Source organism: Colletotrichum orchidophilum (assembly GCF_001831195.1).
Source record: "Colletotrichum orchidophilum strain IMI 309357 chromosome Unknown Scaffold_196.1, whole genome shotgun sequence".
NCBI lineage: Eukaryota > Fungi > Ascomycota > Sordariomycetes > Glomerellales > Glomerellaceae > Colletotrichum > Colletotrichum orchidophilum.
This window is the reverse complement of record NW_019173152.1, coordinates 1-19,517: the sequence shown is the minus strand read 5'-3', so window position 1 is coordinate 19,517 and position 19,517 is coordinate 1. Positions and strand designations below refer to the sequence as shown.

Genomic DNA, 19,517 nt, shown 5'->3' with positions numbered 1-19,517 from the left:
AATATTCACTGTATGCAGCTTTTAATGCGCCGTCTCACTCGGGGATCCTCAGGATCCAGCCATCTGGCAGTCTCTTGTTTTCGGAGCTCAATCCCCCCAAGACAACGACACCGGCCTCTTCCACGTCTCCCATAGCCGCCGCCGCGAACCAACCGCGCGGCGCGGGCTCGCCATCATCGTTATCGTCGTCATACGGCTCCATCGACAGTCTCGTCCACTTGCCTTCGCCCGTGGGACGGCCGAGGGCCTGCAACATGGCATCGCGCACGCTGGCGGCCGTCATCCCCAGCGGCGGGACCTGGAACGCCCACACGTCGTCCCACATTGCACCGGCGCCCGAGTGGCCGTCCGGGCTGGGGTCGCGCTCGCCCATGATGAGGAGCAGGTACTCGCGGCCGGCGCCGACGGTGACGGCCTCTAGACCCGCTACGCTGCGGTGGCCGGGCCACGTCTGGCCGGGAACGAGGTGGATCTCTTGCTCGCCGGCGCTGCTTGCACCCTGGGCGATGCTCTGCCAGCCGCCGCGGCCGTGAACGGCGATTTCGCCCTTGGAGACGCCGTCGTCAAAGGTGTCCATCTCGAGATGAATGAAGTCGAGCTGTCCGCCGATTTCGCCCTTGCCGTCATACCCGCCGAAACGGAACAGCCGGCTCTTGCTGACGGTGATGGCGGCGCCGCCGCGCGCGGGGCCGGGTGCGGACGGGAGCTGGCTCCACACTCTGCTTCGCACGTCAAAGGCCCAGAGGTCGTTGGTGCGCTCCCCGCTGGTGAGGCAGCCGGCGTGGACGAAGAAGGTGCCGTACCCGTCGTCCTCCTCGTCCGTCGCGTTGGCCGCGGCGTGGCCGACGATGGGCGCCTGGGGGATGCCGACGTCGGCGCTATCTCCCTGGGCCCAGGCTCTCCAGGTCTGCTTGCCGCGGGTGTGTTTGGGGGCGAAGTCGCGCGGGCGGTCGGTCGCGGCGGCGGAGTGGTAGCTGCGCGGGGAGGGCATCGGCAGGTTGGTGACGCCGGGGGCGGGGGGTACGGGGTCGAGGAAGGACCAGGAGTTGGTTCGGGTGTCAAAGACCCAGACGCGGCCGGCCTCCTCGACGGGCGTCATGTCCGGGCCGCCGCGGCCGCCGTAGAGGAAGATGCGGCTGCCGATGACTGCGGTGGCGTGGCCGACGCGGGGACTCGGGACGTCGCCGAGGGCGGCGAGGGGCTCAGGGAGGGCTGGGCCTTTGCCTTTGCCTTTGCCCACGGCGGTGGCTGCGCTTGTGCTTTGCTCGCCGGCTCCTCCGAGGGGCGCGTAATCTTCTCCTTCTTCTCCCGTGACGCCTGGTGAGGCGAGAGATACTTCGTCGAGGAGCTGTTCCTTCAAGGCGGCCTTGTCCTCGATGTCGCCGGCTGGTTCGGGCTGCTCGTCGATCTTCTCCTCCGTCTTTTCCGCGGCGGGCTCGGCGTCGGCGGGCGGGGAGTACTGCTTCGCGGGGGCGGACTTGATCTTGTAGTAGTCGGCACCGGCGCTGTTGTAGGGAAGCCTAATGACGTGGACGTCGTTGTCGACGGGTTCGCGGGGCTTCACCTCGCCGCCAAAGACGTAGGCGGAGCCGTTGACAACGTTGACGGTATGGGAGGAGCGAGCGAGGGGTGGGACATCGATTCGTTCCCACGTGCCCTTCATGGGCTTGGGGCCAGCGCCGCTGGAAAGAGACGGCCTCTTCACATTAGGCATATTGGGCATATTGGGTAGATTCTGCGGGAGAGATTGGAGGATCTCGGTCGTCCGCCGTTTGAGAGCTCCGAAAGACTCCATGATTGCTGCTGAACGCTGTTTCACGGTATGGAATGTCGAATGCCAGTTAGAAGAGGAGAAGGAGGGAAGAGGTGGGCGCAATTGGGTTAATACGAAGTCAAGTTTGTATGCTGACTGCGTTGCTGATGTGATGTTTGGGATGGGCCTCGATGATATGACGTAGCGAAGGGACCCTCAGCTCAGCTCGGGGGTGTGTTTCTTTGGTGGGTTGTAAGCGGGCAGTATAACAAGCTCCGGATGCGAACCAAACGGCGATGAATGGGTGAAGGAGAGAGCAATGAAGGCAATGGAAAGCAGGGCATAGACTAGTCCCACGGGTAATATGTCAGCTTTTGACCAGATAGATAGCCAATTGGCAAAGGAAGTTTTCCCCTTCCTTAAATTTCTCTGTCGTCTCGATCTCTCGTATCACATAGACGCTTGTTGCCAGCGGCGCCGGCTGTGTACAATGAGGATGGCTCAGCTTGCAGAGGGAAGCGGGGGCGGGCGCAGGCTCCCTAGAGCTCCCGTCCTGTTCATCCTATCAGGGATGTAGAATGCACGCCTGCGGAATACCTTAGTGGACGGGGCCAGGCACTTAGTGGTCGGCGGTGCTGTCGGTGGAGTTTAGTCGCCGGATTTCTTAGCAGGGACCTCCCGTATTTGGGATGCACTGTCAGGAGAGGAGAGGACCCTGGTTTTGTTGCCGTGAAGCCAACCTGCAGACTGTATGGATACAGTCCGCCAACAACCTGCTCCGACCCAGCGATTCTTGGCCTTCGTCGCCGGGGGAACACGATTATCAAATCACGCTTCGCAAGCTTTATAGCTAAGGGGCCAGGGCAATGATTTGATCGCCAACTGACAGCGGCACAACAGGCTGGCAGACAACGATGGTGCCACAGCATCCCCCTTCGGACACGACTCAGCATGATCCCACTTTGGCCCCTCCAAAACTGTACATTGGAGTCGATGATGCCCAATCACGAGCCGATCCCGTTGATAAAGGCGACAAGATGCCTTGTAGATGCAAAATCCTTGTGTTACCCGTTCGTTGCATTCGCTTTCGAGACTTGCAGGGCACTTGATACCGAAGCCGCCGAGCCATCGGGCATTGGCCTCACCTGTCTGTCGCCTTGTGCCTCTCAACGTTTGGCCATGATCTCAGCACTTGTTCTTTGGGGAGCTACAAAGAAGTCCTTGATGGAGGTGGTAATTTACTTTAGGCGATTATCGGCTAGGCGCCTCATTCACACAATGGCTACTACCTTCTTAATACCTAGGCAGTGACGACTGAAGACTGCCTGTTAATCGGTCCTCCAGTCGGGGCGACTTCGGCCCCGCGAATCCAGCGCCCCGTGGCCCCACATCGGGCCCGAGTCCGCAATCCGGCGCCGTACTACTCACGGAGTCGATGAATACAACGGCGACCGCATGCCGTGGCAACGGCCAGCATACCATTCCAGGAAGCAAGCGTCAGAAGCCACCCGATGGACCAAGGGCACCAGCTTGAGTAACTGCTCACTATCGCGTTCTCCCCTCGGAAAGGATCCTGCTGGATTTAACCCCCTGCTGTCTCAACGACGCGTGACTACCTGCGTAGGCGTTTTTACCACTTCCTTCAAATGTGCAGAGAATTTTTTGAGTTATTTTCAGCTTCTCCGTCCACAATCCTAGGTCACCACGATCTCGTTGTGGTTCTTCAGGCTACGGCTTGTTGGAGAAGAAGCTAGCACTCAGCTGTAGCGAAATACGAACCGTCATACGCATAAGCCTGCTGGGCTGTTATCTAGAATAGCATCTAAGATCGACTTTTTTTCGATTGGAAATAGCTACTAGCGAATGCCGTCGTCGCTGAGGGCCAAGAGGAGAGGAATAACGAGAGCTGCTTCCTACGCTCGAACACGAGGCGGCGTACAGTAGCGCAACAAAAGTGCAATGCTGAGGCCACTGACTGACAACTCGGGAGCCTCTGATCAACCTCAGCCGTGAAACACACTTACCGGGCTTTCCAATCTGAAGCAGGCGCGGTAAAATGACGCTTGCCGCCAAACCTTCGTCGTCATAGATCCAGCCTGTTGGCACCACATGTTTTTGGGGGCCATGATCACGCACGATTGCAACGTCCCATCGCGAAAGCTGCCTCAAGAAGAAACACATTCGCGGCACTGCCACGAAAAGCACATCTAGATAAACGCTGCAGACGCAGGCAGACGCAGGCAGACGCAAGCAACCCCACCCCCTTCCATCTCCTCCAAGCTGCACCGTCGGCTAATGTGTCCACCCACCAGCCGCCGCCGCGGCGCAGTCCAATAAGTTGCAGCACACAATCCGATGGAGCCCTGTTGGAATTGGGATATGTTCTTTTCGCTGCCGCCCTCGCGCGCGGGACGGAGAGTGTGTGTGGGCAAACCCGTGGATGGTCTGCTGGGCTAATCTGCGTCCCAGCCCCCGGCCGGAGAACCGTTGGCGGCATGCGAGCTGCGTTGCGTGGCTGAGCCTCTCCACCTGCGGCGTGCGGGGGGTGGTGGTGGTGGTGGGAAAAGGTAAAAGTGTGGATAGGTAAGTAATTACTCTGTTCATGTTCATGTTCAGCTTGCAGGACGAGAGCTGGCTGGCCGGCCGGCCGGTGTCCAACGCGTACTAGTGCTGACGGGTTCGGTTGCGCCTCAGCCCATCGATTCTCTTGTCTCTCGATCCGAGTCTTTCTTTTTTTTTTTGTCTGGGCCGCGCCTCCGCGACCAACACCCACCATCGCCACCCTATGGTGTCTAATCGAACATGCAAAGCGCAGAGAGGGGGTAAGAAAAAAAAAAAAGACATAGAGCAAATCAGGTTTTAACCCTCTTTCTTTCCATATTCGGAGGGCCGCCGGAAAGGCAACCTCGACATGCGATGTATTTGTCTCGTGTCTTACACCACTCACACCCCTTCGATTCCCTCATCCCCCGTACGTCTCCCCACTACCTCGCCCTACGGAATATGGGATGAAGGAATCGAAGGAATGCGTGTCAGAACTCAGAACGATGGGCGACACGCGGGTACGGTTTCCTATCTGTACCTCACAGCTAGCTAGGCATACCCCCTTCGTCGAAGCCACTCATCAGAACGGGAGAAGAATCCGAAAACACTTCCCTTATGCAAGAGCGCGAGTGTCCACCACCACCACCACCACCACCAACCAACCAACCAACCAGGTCAGCATTCTCTCTCTGAGCGCCCCGTCCACTCGTTTCCTCCCATCCCTTACGGCGGACGTATCGATTAACGCCAGGGCGGTACCTCTGGAGCCGCATTACTCAGGGTTTCGCGGGCTGCCCACACCCCAAGGCTCGAGGTGAGGTCGCCTCCAGTGACGGCCGCTGCTGTTGGTGCGGGGACTAGGTTTTCAGTGGTGAACGTGTAAGTGGTGTAAGTGGTGGTCGCTGTCGCGTAAGTCGGACGGCTCTTTGCTGCCGCTGCCCCTGCAAAGATGAAGCTCAAACGCCAGCCGAGCCATCTTAAATCAGCCACATGGCGCGCGGAAGAGAAGGTATCTGGCGGCTCGCCTGTCTGAAAGCGCGCTCAGTTTGACTGCTTGGCCGCGTTGGAGGACTCGGGAGGGGCAGCATGACTGGGAGTTGCACTGCGCGGAACTGTACCGGTATGACATTTGGTACATGGTACGAGGAGAAAGGGTCATACCTCTCCTATTCCCATTCGCTTCGTCCCCATGCGGGATTGTAGTATGTTATTCAGAGCTTGGTGCCGAGGCAGGCCTGAGGCTGGCGTCCTTTCATAGATGAAAGGATACATCACAGTGCTATCACTCAAAGGTAGGCACTTAAACTGGAAGTTCAGCGTAGCAAGTTGGTATCAATGCAGAGGACTATCAATATGTATCAGATCATGACTATGAATTATATCCTGTTCTCGTTTCCGCTCCGTTCTACCAACTGCATCTCCGCCCAAAAATGAAAGTCTTTTCCCTAAGCCGCATTACTCCTTCGCGATCAACCAAATTGCAGAAGCATAAACTCCAGCCATGAGAGACGTTCGAAGAACCGAGTTGAGAGACTGCAAAAGAAGAGGTATCTAATAAAGTGAAAGGCAAACTGCAAGGACAAGCCTTCAACTCCCGAGATGTCAGAAGAGACAGCTCGACAAAGTAACGTATATATGACCAATATCAATCATGGAGACTGAGTCATGGAGTTAATCACTCTTCATCCTCACCCTCAGCATCCTCGTCGGAGCAGACTGCAACGACAATCTCCTTTTGAACTGAGTTGTTACTGCTGCTGCTACCCCCCTTCCCGTTCCCCGCGGAAGGTCCAACCTCTCCTTTAAGCGGATTAATGAGCTCCCATTGAACAGTCATGTTCCTTGTCCGGCGGACAACGTAAACATCAGCGCTGGAGGCCCATTGTGTGAGGGTTGGGTCGTGTTCTCCGCCAAAGTGAACCATGGGCTCTTTTCCTTCGGCGGCGCGCTCGAGATGTCGCGCAACGTGCTCCATGCGTTCGTCCCAGGCTTGGGGTCCGGTGAAGTCGTGCCCGCAGTTGATAGCTGGGCAGCGCATGTAACGCGGCAGATTGCAGCGAATTTTCTCTGCCTTGATCTGGAGAATCTTGAGATGATCGTCCCATTCAGGGGTAGACTTCTTCTGCTTCTGGGCCTTGCGGACGTCGGGTGGGACGTGCATGCGGCGGACGTGTTGCGTGTAGAGGTCTTTGCGGTTGAAAATGGCGCCGTTTGGCAGGGCCGGGGGTGTCGGCGTGGCAGAGCAGGAGGAAGAGGAGGAGGAACGTCGATTGGTTGGAGGATTGGTTGTCTTGCAGCAGCCGTCCTGAATGCAGAGCCAGTACTGGAGAGCCAGGTGCTGTGAGCTTACATGACGCTTCCATTCGTTCTTGCTGGCGAAGGTGGATGGACAGCCAGCATAGTTGAAGACGCAAACGAAGGGGCGGGTATGATGTTGCTTCATATGCTTCTGGTGGGTGCTCTCGTCTGAAAAGGGGGTGTTGCACTCTTTGCAAAGGATCTTGGGAGTCCTGATCGACGAAAGTGTCGCATTCAGTCTAGCTGACGAAAGGCCGCCAGAATTGTTGTTGATTTTCGATCGCTTTCGTTCATGAGACGAACCGGAGGGGCGAGCCTGTGATTTCGTCGTGGTGTTGCGGAAGCGTTTCCTCGAATGCTTGGGCTTGTAGTCTAAGTCCTTGTCGTCGTCAATGGCGAGAGGCTCGGCCTTGATCTCAGGTTCGAAGATGCTTGTATCGCCCGTTTCAGGGTCAGGGTAGTTTGGTTCCAAAGGGAGTTCGACGAAGGACGCCTCCTGTTTGATAACAGGCTCTGGGGTGATTTGCCGTGACGAGAAAGCCGAGTGCTGGACAACACTTGCATCATCAGACTCTGAGCAGCAGAAGTTACTAAAGGTTGCCGTGCTGTCAAAGGTTGTTGGGACTATCTCGTTCTCAAACATGTCGTTCACCTCGTGGGGGTTGACGCAAGCATTCCGCATGTCGAGGCCAAGCAGCGTGTGAGACTGGAACTGGGCTTCCCAATCTCCGGTGTACTGCTTTTGCTGCAAGAAAGGAGAAGTGGCCGAATAGTCCGGGGGAGTTGCAGGGAGAACATCACTCTCCGTGGGTGGGCTGTGGGAATCACTGCTGGATAGCGTCTGCTGAGAACACGGAGAACCGTGTCTCCTCTGCGAAGCTGGAGGAAGTAGGTTTGATTCCTTGGCAGGTCGGCTCAGACTGTGCAATCCTTGGGCATGGTCAGGAACGAAGAAGGCTGTCCGTGGTCCGTCCATGTATTGCTGAATCTGGTGGGTTTGGTGCGCCGGCCATGGGGTTTGGCATTGCGAATGGGAGAAGGGTCCAAGACTGGGATCGACTGGTGCCGGGGAACTCGAGGTTGTTGAACTTTCGAGGTAGGCCATGGGCATCTGGCCGTAACTCTGCTGTTCATAATACACCTGATCATTGGAGAAATGCCCTCCTTGGACACCCTCATAGTAGTAGGCCATGCTGTGTGCTTGCTCAAGGTAGAAGGCTCGATAAAGTGGTGGTAGTCTGCTCCAACGGGTCAGGGGAGCACCCCGAATGTAAGTCTCCTTGGAAAGGGTAACTGGTAGCTTTTGTCCGGGTGGAAAGGCGTCGTAGTACTGATCCGACCAGTTATGAGGGCTTCATCGAGGACCAAACCAAAGGGCTGTTGATGTTGGAAAGCTGGAGGATGTGCTCTAGACTTAAACAAAAAGACGAGGCAGTTATAAGAGAGCGGACAATCTGACAAGTGTACGAATATAGAGACTCGCTGTCTTCATACTTGGTCTGAATAGCAAGAGACACGACAATGTCATCGAACACCTACCAAAGAGGCGGAGCCTGGTGTATATAAACCCATGAGGTGTATGAACATACTGGTAGTACATGGAATGCGCCAGGGCAGTCGCCCAGGCGTTCCCCAGAGCTCTCTGCTCTGGGGGACAGAAGAGAACCCCCATCAGCGCGGGTACGTACTTTTTGCAGAGCCTCATGTGGGCACAGAGGACCAGCGAGCGCAGATTGAGAGGTGAGAAGGAAGAGGCAAGGATGTGCGGTGGAGGGCCATCATCATCAGGCGCATATGCACACCCCTGAAGCCTCAAGACTGTGGCAGGGAACATGTGTGGTGTGGGCTGGCACACCATCAGGGCCTAGTCTCTAGTGGCTACAGCAGATGTGTATTTCTGTATAAAATTATACAGGTCTGCTCTGGCTGGTCAACTCTGTTGGGGGCCGGTTCGCGCACCACTGTCTGGTCAGGGGGGCAATTGGAGGGTGGTGGTGGGTGAGGGCAGACGAGAGGAGGCGCTAGGGCTGCGGCTGCGGCTGGTCCGTCTTTCTACTCCACGGCCGACGGGACGGACAGCTTCTGAGGTAGCCTCTGATGGGTTGGCTTAGACGTGGCTCCCGTCGCCTCTAGGCAGATACCGATGGGTTGCCTTACCCGGGTTGCCTTGTCTCTGACGAATGGGCAATGACCTCAAAGGTCATCACGAAGGCTCATCATCGAGTTGCTGTGTCGGTGCATGCGAGTCGAATCAACTCGACGACGCGGCAGTCGACAGGTGCGTCGACGGAGGAGAGACATGCTGTCTACCCCTTCTCTTGGCTGCTTCAGCCGCCGCCACAAAGATGTGATGTCTGTCAAGAACGCACTGCAGACGTCGCTGATGATCCTTGCTGGGGATGCTGGCCAGCTATGGGTTTTGACGTTGGCAATTGAACGTGATAAGTCGGACCTCTGCAATCCAGATAGTTGATCCATTTCAGCAAGACCGAGCCAGGGTTTGGGTCGTGTCGAGTAAGATATCCATCCGTACCACGTAGCGTCAGACCCTCTCGATTCCACAGCCCAGGCCGACAAGCTGCTTGGCTTGCTTGAATGGCGTCCAAGGGGTTCAACAAGGAAGACGTGCGAAGAAGGTGTGCGCCGGGTACTCCGCTGAGGAATGAGGAATGAGGAGTCGGCCGAGATACTTGGCTCCTCTGCAACTGGAATACATCCCTGACTGAGTAGGTGGACGGTCAAATGAAAGCCGAGCTAAGGTCTCAACACGGCATGGAGGCATGCCATGTGCCTATTTCCCTTGACAGTGACAAAGGCAGAAGGCAAAGGTACATTGACACAAGCCTAAATGATCGTCCGGGGTTTAGACGGTGGGCGAAGAAGGGAGCGCGCACTCGCGCAGATCGGAGAATGTGAGGACGTAAGGCCGCGGTTGGCAGACTTGATCACGCAGTGCTGGGGCTCCGTTGTGGTGGAGAGGAGCGGACAGGACCCCAAGAGCACCATGAAGTTGATGGGTGGAGGAGGGAGGAGAGACGGAGAGGGACGGTGGGACGGACGGAGCTGGTTGCGAGAGATGAAGAGAGAGGGACCCGGGAGAGACAGAGAGAAGGAAAGACACCAGCTTGGAAGCCGAATCTTGGACAGGTACGTATCTATACCTACCTTGAGGTACCCAGGCAAGGTATCAGAGGAAGGGAAAACGACGTATCGCATCGCGCATCTGCGCAGCAAGTATAGCAGGTACAGCAAATGCAGCTCGACGTCTTTTCTTGCTATTGGTTCGTCGGCCCACGAGGCGTACTCCCGAATAAGGCAGCCACAGGCTGACTAGCGCAAGTCGCAAAAGGACTGGGCATGATACCTAAGGTTAGTATCGACTGGTGAGGTGGGGAGCCAGATAGGAGAGATTCGAGAGAAGACTCAGAAGAGACTCCCGGTCGAGCAGAATTCCAGATATTACCTTACGGACCGACCCCACCAGTCCGGTCGACGGCTCCAGGGACATGGAACATGAAGCGTCAACCATCATCGAGCAACAAGCGCGGGTGCAGGAGCATCAGCAAGGGGGAAAAGGCACCAACAACCTCGACCGGCCAGGTACCTTGGGAGGTATCTAATTGTATCAGTACCTTCCCACCTCCAGGGCTGTAAAAGATGGCGCCCTCCTCGATGCAACTTGACTCCAAGTTTGTTCATTGCCTGCAGTGTTGGCTTACATTGTAGGTACCGTGAGAAGTCCCGCGGTGGGCTTCACCTATAAGGCAAGGTAGGCGAGCTAAGGTAAGCTCAGCAAATGCTACACAGCGTGACAGCTTGACAGGAGGCGCGGGCCAGCAATGTAAGGTGGTCAGCCACTGGGCAGAAAAATCAAATTCCGACTTGACTCCCCCTCACTTCCCGTCCTCGCAACACAAATCCGACATCTTGCCAAGGATGGGTAGGTGCTTGTGTAACGTCCTGTCATCGACACGCCTCCCGTCCACTCCCTCGACTTCTACGGCGGAGCACCAGGTAGGTAGGTACTTCGCTATCGAGGACGGGACCGTCCCGCAACAAGCTCCGTGCCACGGCCCATAACTACCTTGCCATGCACAATGTCACCACGCCCAGCGGCTTTTGCCGTCTAAGGCAAGCCATTCGGCCAACGGGCTTACACTGGGACTACTCCCAGGCCATGGTACCCCTGTGCCGGCTGCCCTTGGCTTGCGCCTTGAAGCCGTCTCCACGTCCCACGCGGTCCAGGTATCTGCCCGGATATAGCAAACCGGACGAACTGACAGATGGACGGAGCCACGCTAAAACAGAGCGAGACGCACATATTCGGACTTACTTTATGCTCCACAAACCCCGATGGCCCCCGAATATTGATATTGCCAATAACCCTGCGCGCTGGCTGATGGATTCCTCCATCGATACACCTCGGAATATCCATACGCTGCACTATCTGTACTTGGAATCACAGCAAATGGAACCCCCCGATATCACCCCCGGTCACTGGCTCCTCCTTGCCAACAAGCCGTTACGACCCAGTAAGAGAACGTCGTTGGCCGTGTCTCCGTTCCGGCTTCAGTATCCCAACGCGTCACATCCACTACGGCTTCGAACCCCTTTGGGGAAGCGCTCACACACCCATTCACTGCAATGATGGCGTGAATCCATTTACGCACCAGCAAGCCTCTCCTCCTTTCAGCAATAGCAAATCTTGGCATTTCGCAAGGTCCAAAGGCCCGTCCAACGATCGTTCCTTCGCTCTTTTTCCCGCCCTCGTCCCGCCTTCTTCACCCAGTCAATTGGTTTGCTACCATTTGTGGGTACAGTACACGCGCATCCGCGCACCTAGGACGCCGATTATCTGAAGACAGTCCGTTATAGCATACACACCCCTCTGGACATGAGTAGCACACACCCGGTACCGACTGGGCAATGTGCGAAGCGTCGGGGGATCGAGAACCCTGGCTCCTTCGGACTCGCCTGTCGATCACTCGTGGGGACTCGACAGACATCGCCGAGAGTGAGTAGGTTGCTACACTTGAGACTCGATCGAATTCAGAGCGCTTCTTCTCGGACTTATCTGCACGATGGCGCGCCGATGCTCGTTTCCTCCTTAATTAGCCCGGACGTGCTATCTCAGCAACAGAAGCCAGCCAATCAATGTGACTTTTGCCATATTTACTAGGTACTTTGCCGGTTTCCAGCTCCGTCGCGCAATTTCAATCATGGCCTTCCCAGGCGACCACTTGCTCGCAACTTCCTCGTACGTAGTAGGTGTGGCCCGGAACGAGCACCGTAAAAGTTTAGTACTTGCCTGCCGGGACGGCAACAGGGAAATGCCAGGTTAGGGGTCTCTGTTGTTAGTGGCTTCATCTCTCTTCCCGGGGCTCAAGGGTTCCTTTCCCAGAATCCAGACCCCAACATCTAGAACAGGTATGACACGGCACAGACTTCATTGGCTGGCCAAGCCAAAGCTGAACAAGAAATCACTAAACCGCTGAAATCCGACCCAGACAGCAACCATTTCGAGTCCCAACCACGCCAGCCGGGAGCCAACTCCGCTGAACCCTTGCTTTCGGATCGTTGCACAGATTGCTAAATCTCAAAATCGAGCACGCATCATTCTTCGACCTCGACGCTCGCAAGACGAGAGGCAAGCATGGACAGCCAACTCTGTCAAGTTCTGCGACTGTTGGATGAATGGATCCTTGGAGGGCTCGCGGTCCACCCAGGGTTTGTCTCCGCAGGTCTATCAGGTTGCGGATCACGAAAACGTGTCTCACGTCCCCAATGTCTGCGGGTCTAGCAGCGTTGCCCACGTGAGTTTAGAGGACCGCGCAACTCGCGCGGAGACAAATGTAGAACCCGCGCGGAGTGCGCGGCAGTTCTATTTCTGAACGTGCTCTTTTTTTTTTTCACGCCAATAACGCCAAAGCCCTCTCCAGGGGCTCTCGCTAATTAGGCATCTGGATTCTGAGACCTGCTTCTTCGATTCAACAATCCCTTGCCCATAGAATCGGCAGATCGGAATTGAGATAGATCTTGGATAACTCTAGTCACTTCTCCTCGGCAAGGCGGAGTCACATTGCATCAAATATTCCACCATGAAACGATCTGCAAGCATCTTCGGAGAAGGATTCTCCCAAAAGAGACAACACGCCCGCGGTGGTTCCAGCTTGTTGGTCCACAACAGCTTCAACAGATGATCCAGATCGAGACCTTCGTGTTTACTCTGCATCGCCGTTCTCAAGGGTAATTCATCGCCTTATGGTTCCCTTCCTTTTGGCACCCTGTAGATGGCCTGACCGAAGTTGACCTTGTGGTGTTTCCCTCAAGGCCCATCAAAAGCAAGACCCCCGTGACATTCGGAATTCGCGTTGCTGACGGGATTGAGATTCGTCTGGTTCTTTTTATGGCTAAAGAAGAACGATCAGTAGATAACGGAATACAGAGTAAGGGTAGTTTGCTCATTGACCCAGCAATGGGACATTAGCGAGAGGAGAGCCATCATCGTCGTCATCGTTTGAGTTTGTTGGATGTGAATCGGCGGAACCCATGACAAGAGCGTACATATGATATTAATGGGTTGGAGAATGAGATTTCCTGAGACCGCCTTGGACCGGTTTTGAAGCAATAAATCAGTACCAAGCCTCGCATGATATTGAATACCCCGATCACATATTGTCTCAGGGTTGCAATTTTGGTCTAGGAGGTCGACCGGCATGCGTATTCATCTTGCTAATTAATCCGTAGCCTGGTCTACTACTTGAAGCTCCTGCAAAGACTCTGTTCACTCATTTCCAGCTGTTGTCTGGCTCTCCGAAACATCACCGCGATCATGGTTGGTCCATTTCATAACCCGGAGCTGTTCCCATGACCGACCAATTTCCCAGCAGCTACCCGTCCCCAGAGAGAAGGTGAGCCGTCGGATCCAACTCGCCGCAATGATGCAGGACGCGAACCCTGACAATACGTTTTCCCACACGCAACATTCTCCGTCGACTCAAATTCCGCGGCTCCTTTTCCCACAAGACCCTCGAGCCACCTCGAAGCATAGAGATGACACGCCCACACACACACACACACACACACAACCACGCACACCCCCTCTGGATACAAGCCGAGGGCTGAGAAGATTCGAAGGAGATGAGAAAGAAAGTATGCACATATCTTCCACGAGGCGTGTTGCATGCACATCATTGCGTTACCTTCCTGCCTCGTTGTTTGCTGCTTCCTGCTTCCTGCGCCTGCCCAACCTTGCACTGCCCTGCCCTGTTCTGCCTAGCCATGCCTCGCCTACCTTCCCCCCCCGGCTTCCACACGTTACACAACGTGGACCACCCCTCTGTACAGGGTAATGGTTCGACTTTCGGGTTATGGGCCAATACTGTGTTGTTTGCTTCCGCTGTGGCTGGCCCGGCATGTCTTGCGACCCCAAAATAGATGGAGGCCCAGGAGCTGGAACGGATGCCTGGAAGGTTGAGGGAGGCGAAAGGAGACGGCGAAGAAGAGTTGGGAGAATACGCAGATGAAGAAGCGTATCATTTACAAAGATGGAGGGGGTGCCTGTGAACTTGATCCGATGGTGGGTGACCGACCAGTCCTACGGAATCGGAGCAGACTCATGAGTGGCTCCCGATATCCGTGGCGCCCACGTCAATGGCGCAACTCTTCTGAAGCGGCTTCCAGAAGGGAAGCAAACACCATTTACCCAATGCCCAGGTCCTGGGACGGTTGCCGTCGAAGAAATGTGCTTGTCAAAGAGCCGACGCCTTCTACGGGATCTCTTCTTTTACTGGTTCCCAGCCTATTAGCCCATGAGTTGTTCTACCCCGATGCGGGATGAGGGTGGCTATAGAGTTGTTTGCGCTTCTTTCGTGCGATTCGGGTCCGGAAGAGACCCAAGGAGGGCATCGTGGAAAGGAGCCAATGTCTGGTTCCGGGGGTTCTTACACACATGGTTATGAGTTCTTGCCAGGGATACACACACACACACACACGCCGTCGTCACCCACGTGGATATCATATCAAGAGATGTCAGGCACTCCCTAAAGACACATAAACGGTGTTGATGGGCGCAACACTTGACAGGGGTAATGAGGGAACTGCTTTCACCGAGGGTGTGGATCTCGGACTTGCATTGTGGGAAGGATATCATTGTTGACAGGCGCTGCCCGAGACGCCCGCCTTTCTCTTTCTTTGCTCTACTTTGATGAGGAATATTGAAATCGGAATATAGGCAAGGACTAGCCGCAAATTCTGTAGCAAAGATAAATCCAAACAAGCAAAGGGGGATCATCGTCCCTTCGTGGAGCACTTCCATCATGTCATCTTTCGCCCGTCCATCATAACTCCATGTCCTCCTTAGCGAAACGTGGGTACAGAGGATGCTTTCAACGGAATATCTTCGGCAATTGCATTCCTGGCAAGCGAATACCTCTATACGTGGTTCAAGTTGCCGCCGGTGCTTTTGGCGTCCCTATCTTCCTGAATCTGAACCCACTCTCCACTGCATTGAGGACAACGCCTGTGATAGCAGCCCACACAGGTCGAATGCACTGTATAGTCTGCAAAACACTCACACGAGCACTGGCCAGGTGCCATGTTAGCATTCCTAAGCAAGTCAAAGCGTGGGTGATTATGAGCAACTCACGCAGGACCACATGTATGTCTTCATCCGCTTATGGTCAGGTTCGGCGCCGTCATCCAAGCTTCTCTTTCTCGACTGGCCATTGACAAGTTTGCCGTTGTTCGTCGACTTCCGCGAGCCGGAAACAATTACATCATCAGCTGATTCTGCATCGCTCAAGTCATCTTGAGACCCGGTGGGGTCCACGTCTGCCGTGTCGGGATCGACAGCTGCCCACTCGGAGTGGTCCTTCTTGGTCAAGCCGCCACGTCCAGCGTAGTGGTTATCGATGTGATCGAATCTTTCGGCCCAGGCGTTGGCACCCTTGCGTGTGATTTCGACTATCTCGCCACAGAAGCCGCACCAGAACTTCGGTTCTCCGTTCCGACCGACGCGGCACTTCTCGAGGGTCTGCTCAATATTGGACATGTTGTCCATCTTGTGTTCATTTTTAAGGTGGCTTCGGAAAGTTTCTCGGCGATGGCAGACCTTGCCACAATTCTCACTGTCATCTTCAGACCGTTTTTCGTGACATTTCCACACCTCAAGCTGGAAATGCTGGCTGTTCTCGTGACGTTTCCAATCGTTTTTGCTGCCAAACTTCTTCTTACAACTGGCAAACGTGCATCCATATGGTTTTTCGTGACGCTTCATATGCTTCCTATCTCTTGGTTAACGGACTGAATATATGAGATAAGAGTAGCAATACATACTTGAGTTCACACTTGCGGTTGAAGACTTTCGCACAGCTGGAGCACTGATGCTGGCTGTCAGCACTGCTGTTTGCCGTTGGTGTAGATCCCTCGAGGTTTGATTCCTTCTGAGTCTTCATGAATCTTTCGATGATACTCCTAGGCATCTTCGAAAGACATTCAAGCATGGTCTTCTCACTCGGACCCTTGCTTGGAGACAAGAGAATAGGATGGTGGAAAATTTTCTCCCCCTGAGCTGGATCTTCGTTGGCAGGTTGGCTGCCAGTACTTGTATCGTCCGACGCGCGAGGGATCGGGGTAGTGCTAGTGACCTCACAATCCATAACATCTGTTGGGGAGGCCTCGAATGTATCATTGCGGGTGCTGTTTAATTTGTTGGCATTGGGATCGATGTTCAAGCTCACGGCGGCAGGAGCACTCGCGGATTGGGCTTCGCGAATGACACTAGATTTTTGGCCCCTTCGTGTTCCAGTCATGGCCCTTGGAGATGGCGCTTTCGAAATTTCCCCGGGCTGTACGTATTGCTGACGGGGTTGAGAGCTGTCGCACACCGGGTGGCAATCATTGTCGTGCAATTGGGCGTTGGAAATAACCTTGTCGGCAATGGGCGATTCGAGACAGGCACCGGACACTGCGCCGTTCATTCGCGCCAGGGACGGATCGACGAGTACAATCTCCATGCCGCCGACTGATTCCTGAGGGGAGAGCTGAACATCCTCAAAAATTGGCGATGGGCCATCCCAAGTCATGGAGTTGGCCTGATAGAACTCTGATCCCACGCCCACACCTTCGAGGACGTTTTGTGCATCTTGGGTATAAGTTGGCCCTGATGACCGTTGGGCAGGAGGTCTGCAATCTGTTAGGCGCATTGACCAATTGCACACAATTGTTCACTCACTGGAAGACGAAATCGCTGAGGTCATCCTCGGAGTTGACATTTTGATGATGCACGCGCTTCAGGTGTTGCCTGAAGTTGTCAGCTCTAGGCCATTTTTTGTCCTTAGTTTGGCATGATCCAATATGGCAGCGGTATCGCAGACTTGGGTTGAAGATCTCGGGATGCACGCTTCCCTTGTGCCGTTCGAGGTCATTCGTGGTGCCAAAACCCTCTGTACGGCTACATCCTTCAACTTCACACTTGAAGGCCTTGCGATGACGTTGATGATGTTTGCTTCACAAGGAAGGTTAGCGTTGCGTGGCTCAAATGAAGCAGATAGGTTCAATACTCACTTCAACTCCGACTTGGTCTTGCAAGAAGCACCGCAGTTCTGACAAACCAGCTTGTTATCGACTGCGCCATGATGAGTCACTGACATTGACGGAGTCGCCAAGTTCCATTGAGACTCGGTAGGCGTTCCGCTAAATTGAATGTCCATCAGTTGGCCCGAGATACTGTGAGTATCCTGGCTTCGATCCACATCGTTAAAGACAGATGCGTTCTCAACACTGTGCTTGGTCCTACTCTCATAACCAGAGTCTGAAGGCAAATAGCCTTGTGGAATGGTACCGCAGTCTGAAGGCAGGGGGCTTCTCCATGGGCCATTCAAGACAGCCTGGTTGCGTCGCCGCGAATCGCCTGGAACATTCACCTGTTGACCTTGTTGAGACTCTACAAAAATTCCCTGAGGAACCCAAGGCGAGGAAGTGTCATTCCCGTAGAAATTCATCAACGCCCATGGCACTGGCGTCTTTTGAGGAGCAAAGCCTTGACTGGTCGACTTTCCTACACTGGCTCGGGTCTCTGAACCATGCACAGAAGCCATCTGGCTCTGTTTCGTAGGATCCATAACTGTAGGTAGTCTGAGGCAGTTCTTCACCAATCGGAGGTCGGAAGAGAATGTGAAGAAGCCGGCTCGACTTAGTGACTACTGCTAGCAACTACTCGTACGTCAGACCATGATGTATTGACTAGATGAACGTGTGGGTATGTTTATCAAGTCAAGGGGCACTGGCCCGAATTCATTGCAATCTTGGAGCGAGGTAGAACTTGATGGACAAGGAGAGGAGGGTGACTAACTCGAGTCAGAACCAAGGACGGTCCAAATGATACCTAACAGCCTTTACGATGTTCAAGGCCTGGCGAACAGGCACTTGACTCGATCGGGTCCACCAAGTATAAGGCGTGACTCGACCGTGAAGGCCCGACGTCAGCGCAGATGGGGACGTTGACGTCTGGGATGACGTTCTTGGACGAAGAGGAATCCAGACGACCGAGCGAAGGGGGCAGGTTGATGCAGTTCAATTACCGGTCCGTAGTGGGTCGGTCGGAGCCGGGAGAGGACAGCACTGCCGGACTACCTAGAAAGACATGGGTAGCTGGGCGACTGAGCGGGCGAAGTTTCGCAGGATGCAAATCGCTGGGTGAAGGACGACAAGATGGAAGAGAACCGAAGGTTTCAATCAGGCGACATGGACACGGGTAGGAGACAACTTGTAGTCATTCAAACAAGAGGGAAAGGCAAAGGACGGATGAAGGGCGTGCCTGATGTGAGGAAGTCGCGGCTTGGGGGATCGCTTGGGGGACTGGGCCAATGAGGCACCCGTGAGGGCGCAGTCGTTCGCTTGTCCGCCCTGCTTTTTGGGTAATTCTCGGTGAGCAGACCACGCCGTCGCCTCATTCCATCCAATCAGCAGCCAGGAAAATGCAGGCAACCACACGAGGCAACCAGTAAGGCAACCAGCAGGCGTCCCAAGCAAATGGTTCGCCATTTTTCCACTTCCACCACGGCCACAACCGACCATGACAGAAGCACCTAAAGTACCTACTATGTAAGCTTGGAATACCACGGCTAGGATATGGACTACATACTCGTCCTTCTGCGGCATCGAGGATGTCAATGTTGGTCTCTCGCCCGGCAGCCTCCGCTTGCATAGCTATGAAAGTACCTAGGTAGGTGAGCGAGCTTCACGAACCCGAACAGCCGTCTTGGGCATCATCGCATCTACTACTCGGCGGACTATTGGCTGCTTGATGTAGTCCGCCAACCGGAGCCTCCCGCTGTTGCAACACTTTTGCTGCGCTTTCGATTGCCGCTTTATCCAGCGTTGAAGCTGACCAAGCTGCTCGAAAAGTTTTGCGCAAGTGCGCACTCCCTTATCCATGACGCCGCCGCAATGTCTCCAGTACAGTCATGTTGACGACCACGAGCACCACAATGCCCGTATACACGGCCTTGCTCAGACTCCCTCCCTCACAGCAAGTTCCGACTTCCCCGTATGTCTGTTTTCTGCTTTTCGTCGAGCAAACTGCACAGTATACTGGGCCGCGACTTCTCACTTGAGGGAACGAATCCGAGACTGGACGGACATTAGAGAAAACAAGTGTGCGCTTCGGGATGGATGTGATATGTCACTATTATGTCGTTTTCCGATGGTACAATCCTTCACCAAGTACATCTTTCGAAGCTCGCATATTCACTTCCAATGACCAACCATTCACTCGAAGACCGGTAGTCATGGAAGGCTACATATGCGACTACTGGACGCTCTGCTGAGCGCGGTCTTGTCCCTTGTAGCACAGTTTTACGTGCGACATGTTGGCCACGACACTTTACCCCCCCCCCCCCCCCCCCCCCCCCCACCACCC

General features: G+C 54.9%; 3 protein-coding genes across 3 annotated transcripts; all 3 read right to left on the bottom strand.

The window, feature by feature from the left end:
- Nucleotides 1-34: 34 nt before the first annotated feature.
- On the bottom strand, nt 35-1,795 carry CORC01_13502 (kelch domain-containing protein; the record flags this gene model as incomplete). Its single annotated transcript, XM_022625119.1, has 1 exon — nt 35-1,795. The coding sequence occupies one exon, from the start codon at nt 1,793-1,795 to the stop codon at nt 35-37; it is 1,761 nt and encodes a 586-aa protein (XP_022468364.1).
- A 4,177-nt stretch (nt 1,796-5,972) lies between these two features.
- Nucleotides 5,973-7,787, bottom strand: CORC01_13501 (uncharacterized protein; the record flags this gene model as incomplete). The annotated part of the gene is made up of 1 exon (XM_022625118.1): nt 5,973-7,787. One exon carries the CDS (start codon nt 7,785-7,787, stop codon nt 5,973-5,975), a length of 1,815 nt encoding a protein of 604 aa, XP_022468363.1.
- Nucleotides 7,788-15,028: 7,241 nt separating this feature from the next.
- On the bottom strand, nt 15,029-17,718 carry CORC01_13500 (uncharacterized protein; the record flags this gene model as incomplete). Its single annotated transcript, XM_022625117.1, has 5 exons — nt 15,029-15,178; nt 15,243-15,831; nt 15,932-16,780; nt 16,830-17,102; nt 17,162-17,718. 5 exons carry the CDS (start codon nt 17,716-17,718, stop codon nt 15,029-15,031), a joined length of 2,418 nt encoding a protein of 805 aa, XP_022468362.1.
- Between the last annotated feature and the right edge of the window lie 1,799 nt (nt 17,719-19,517).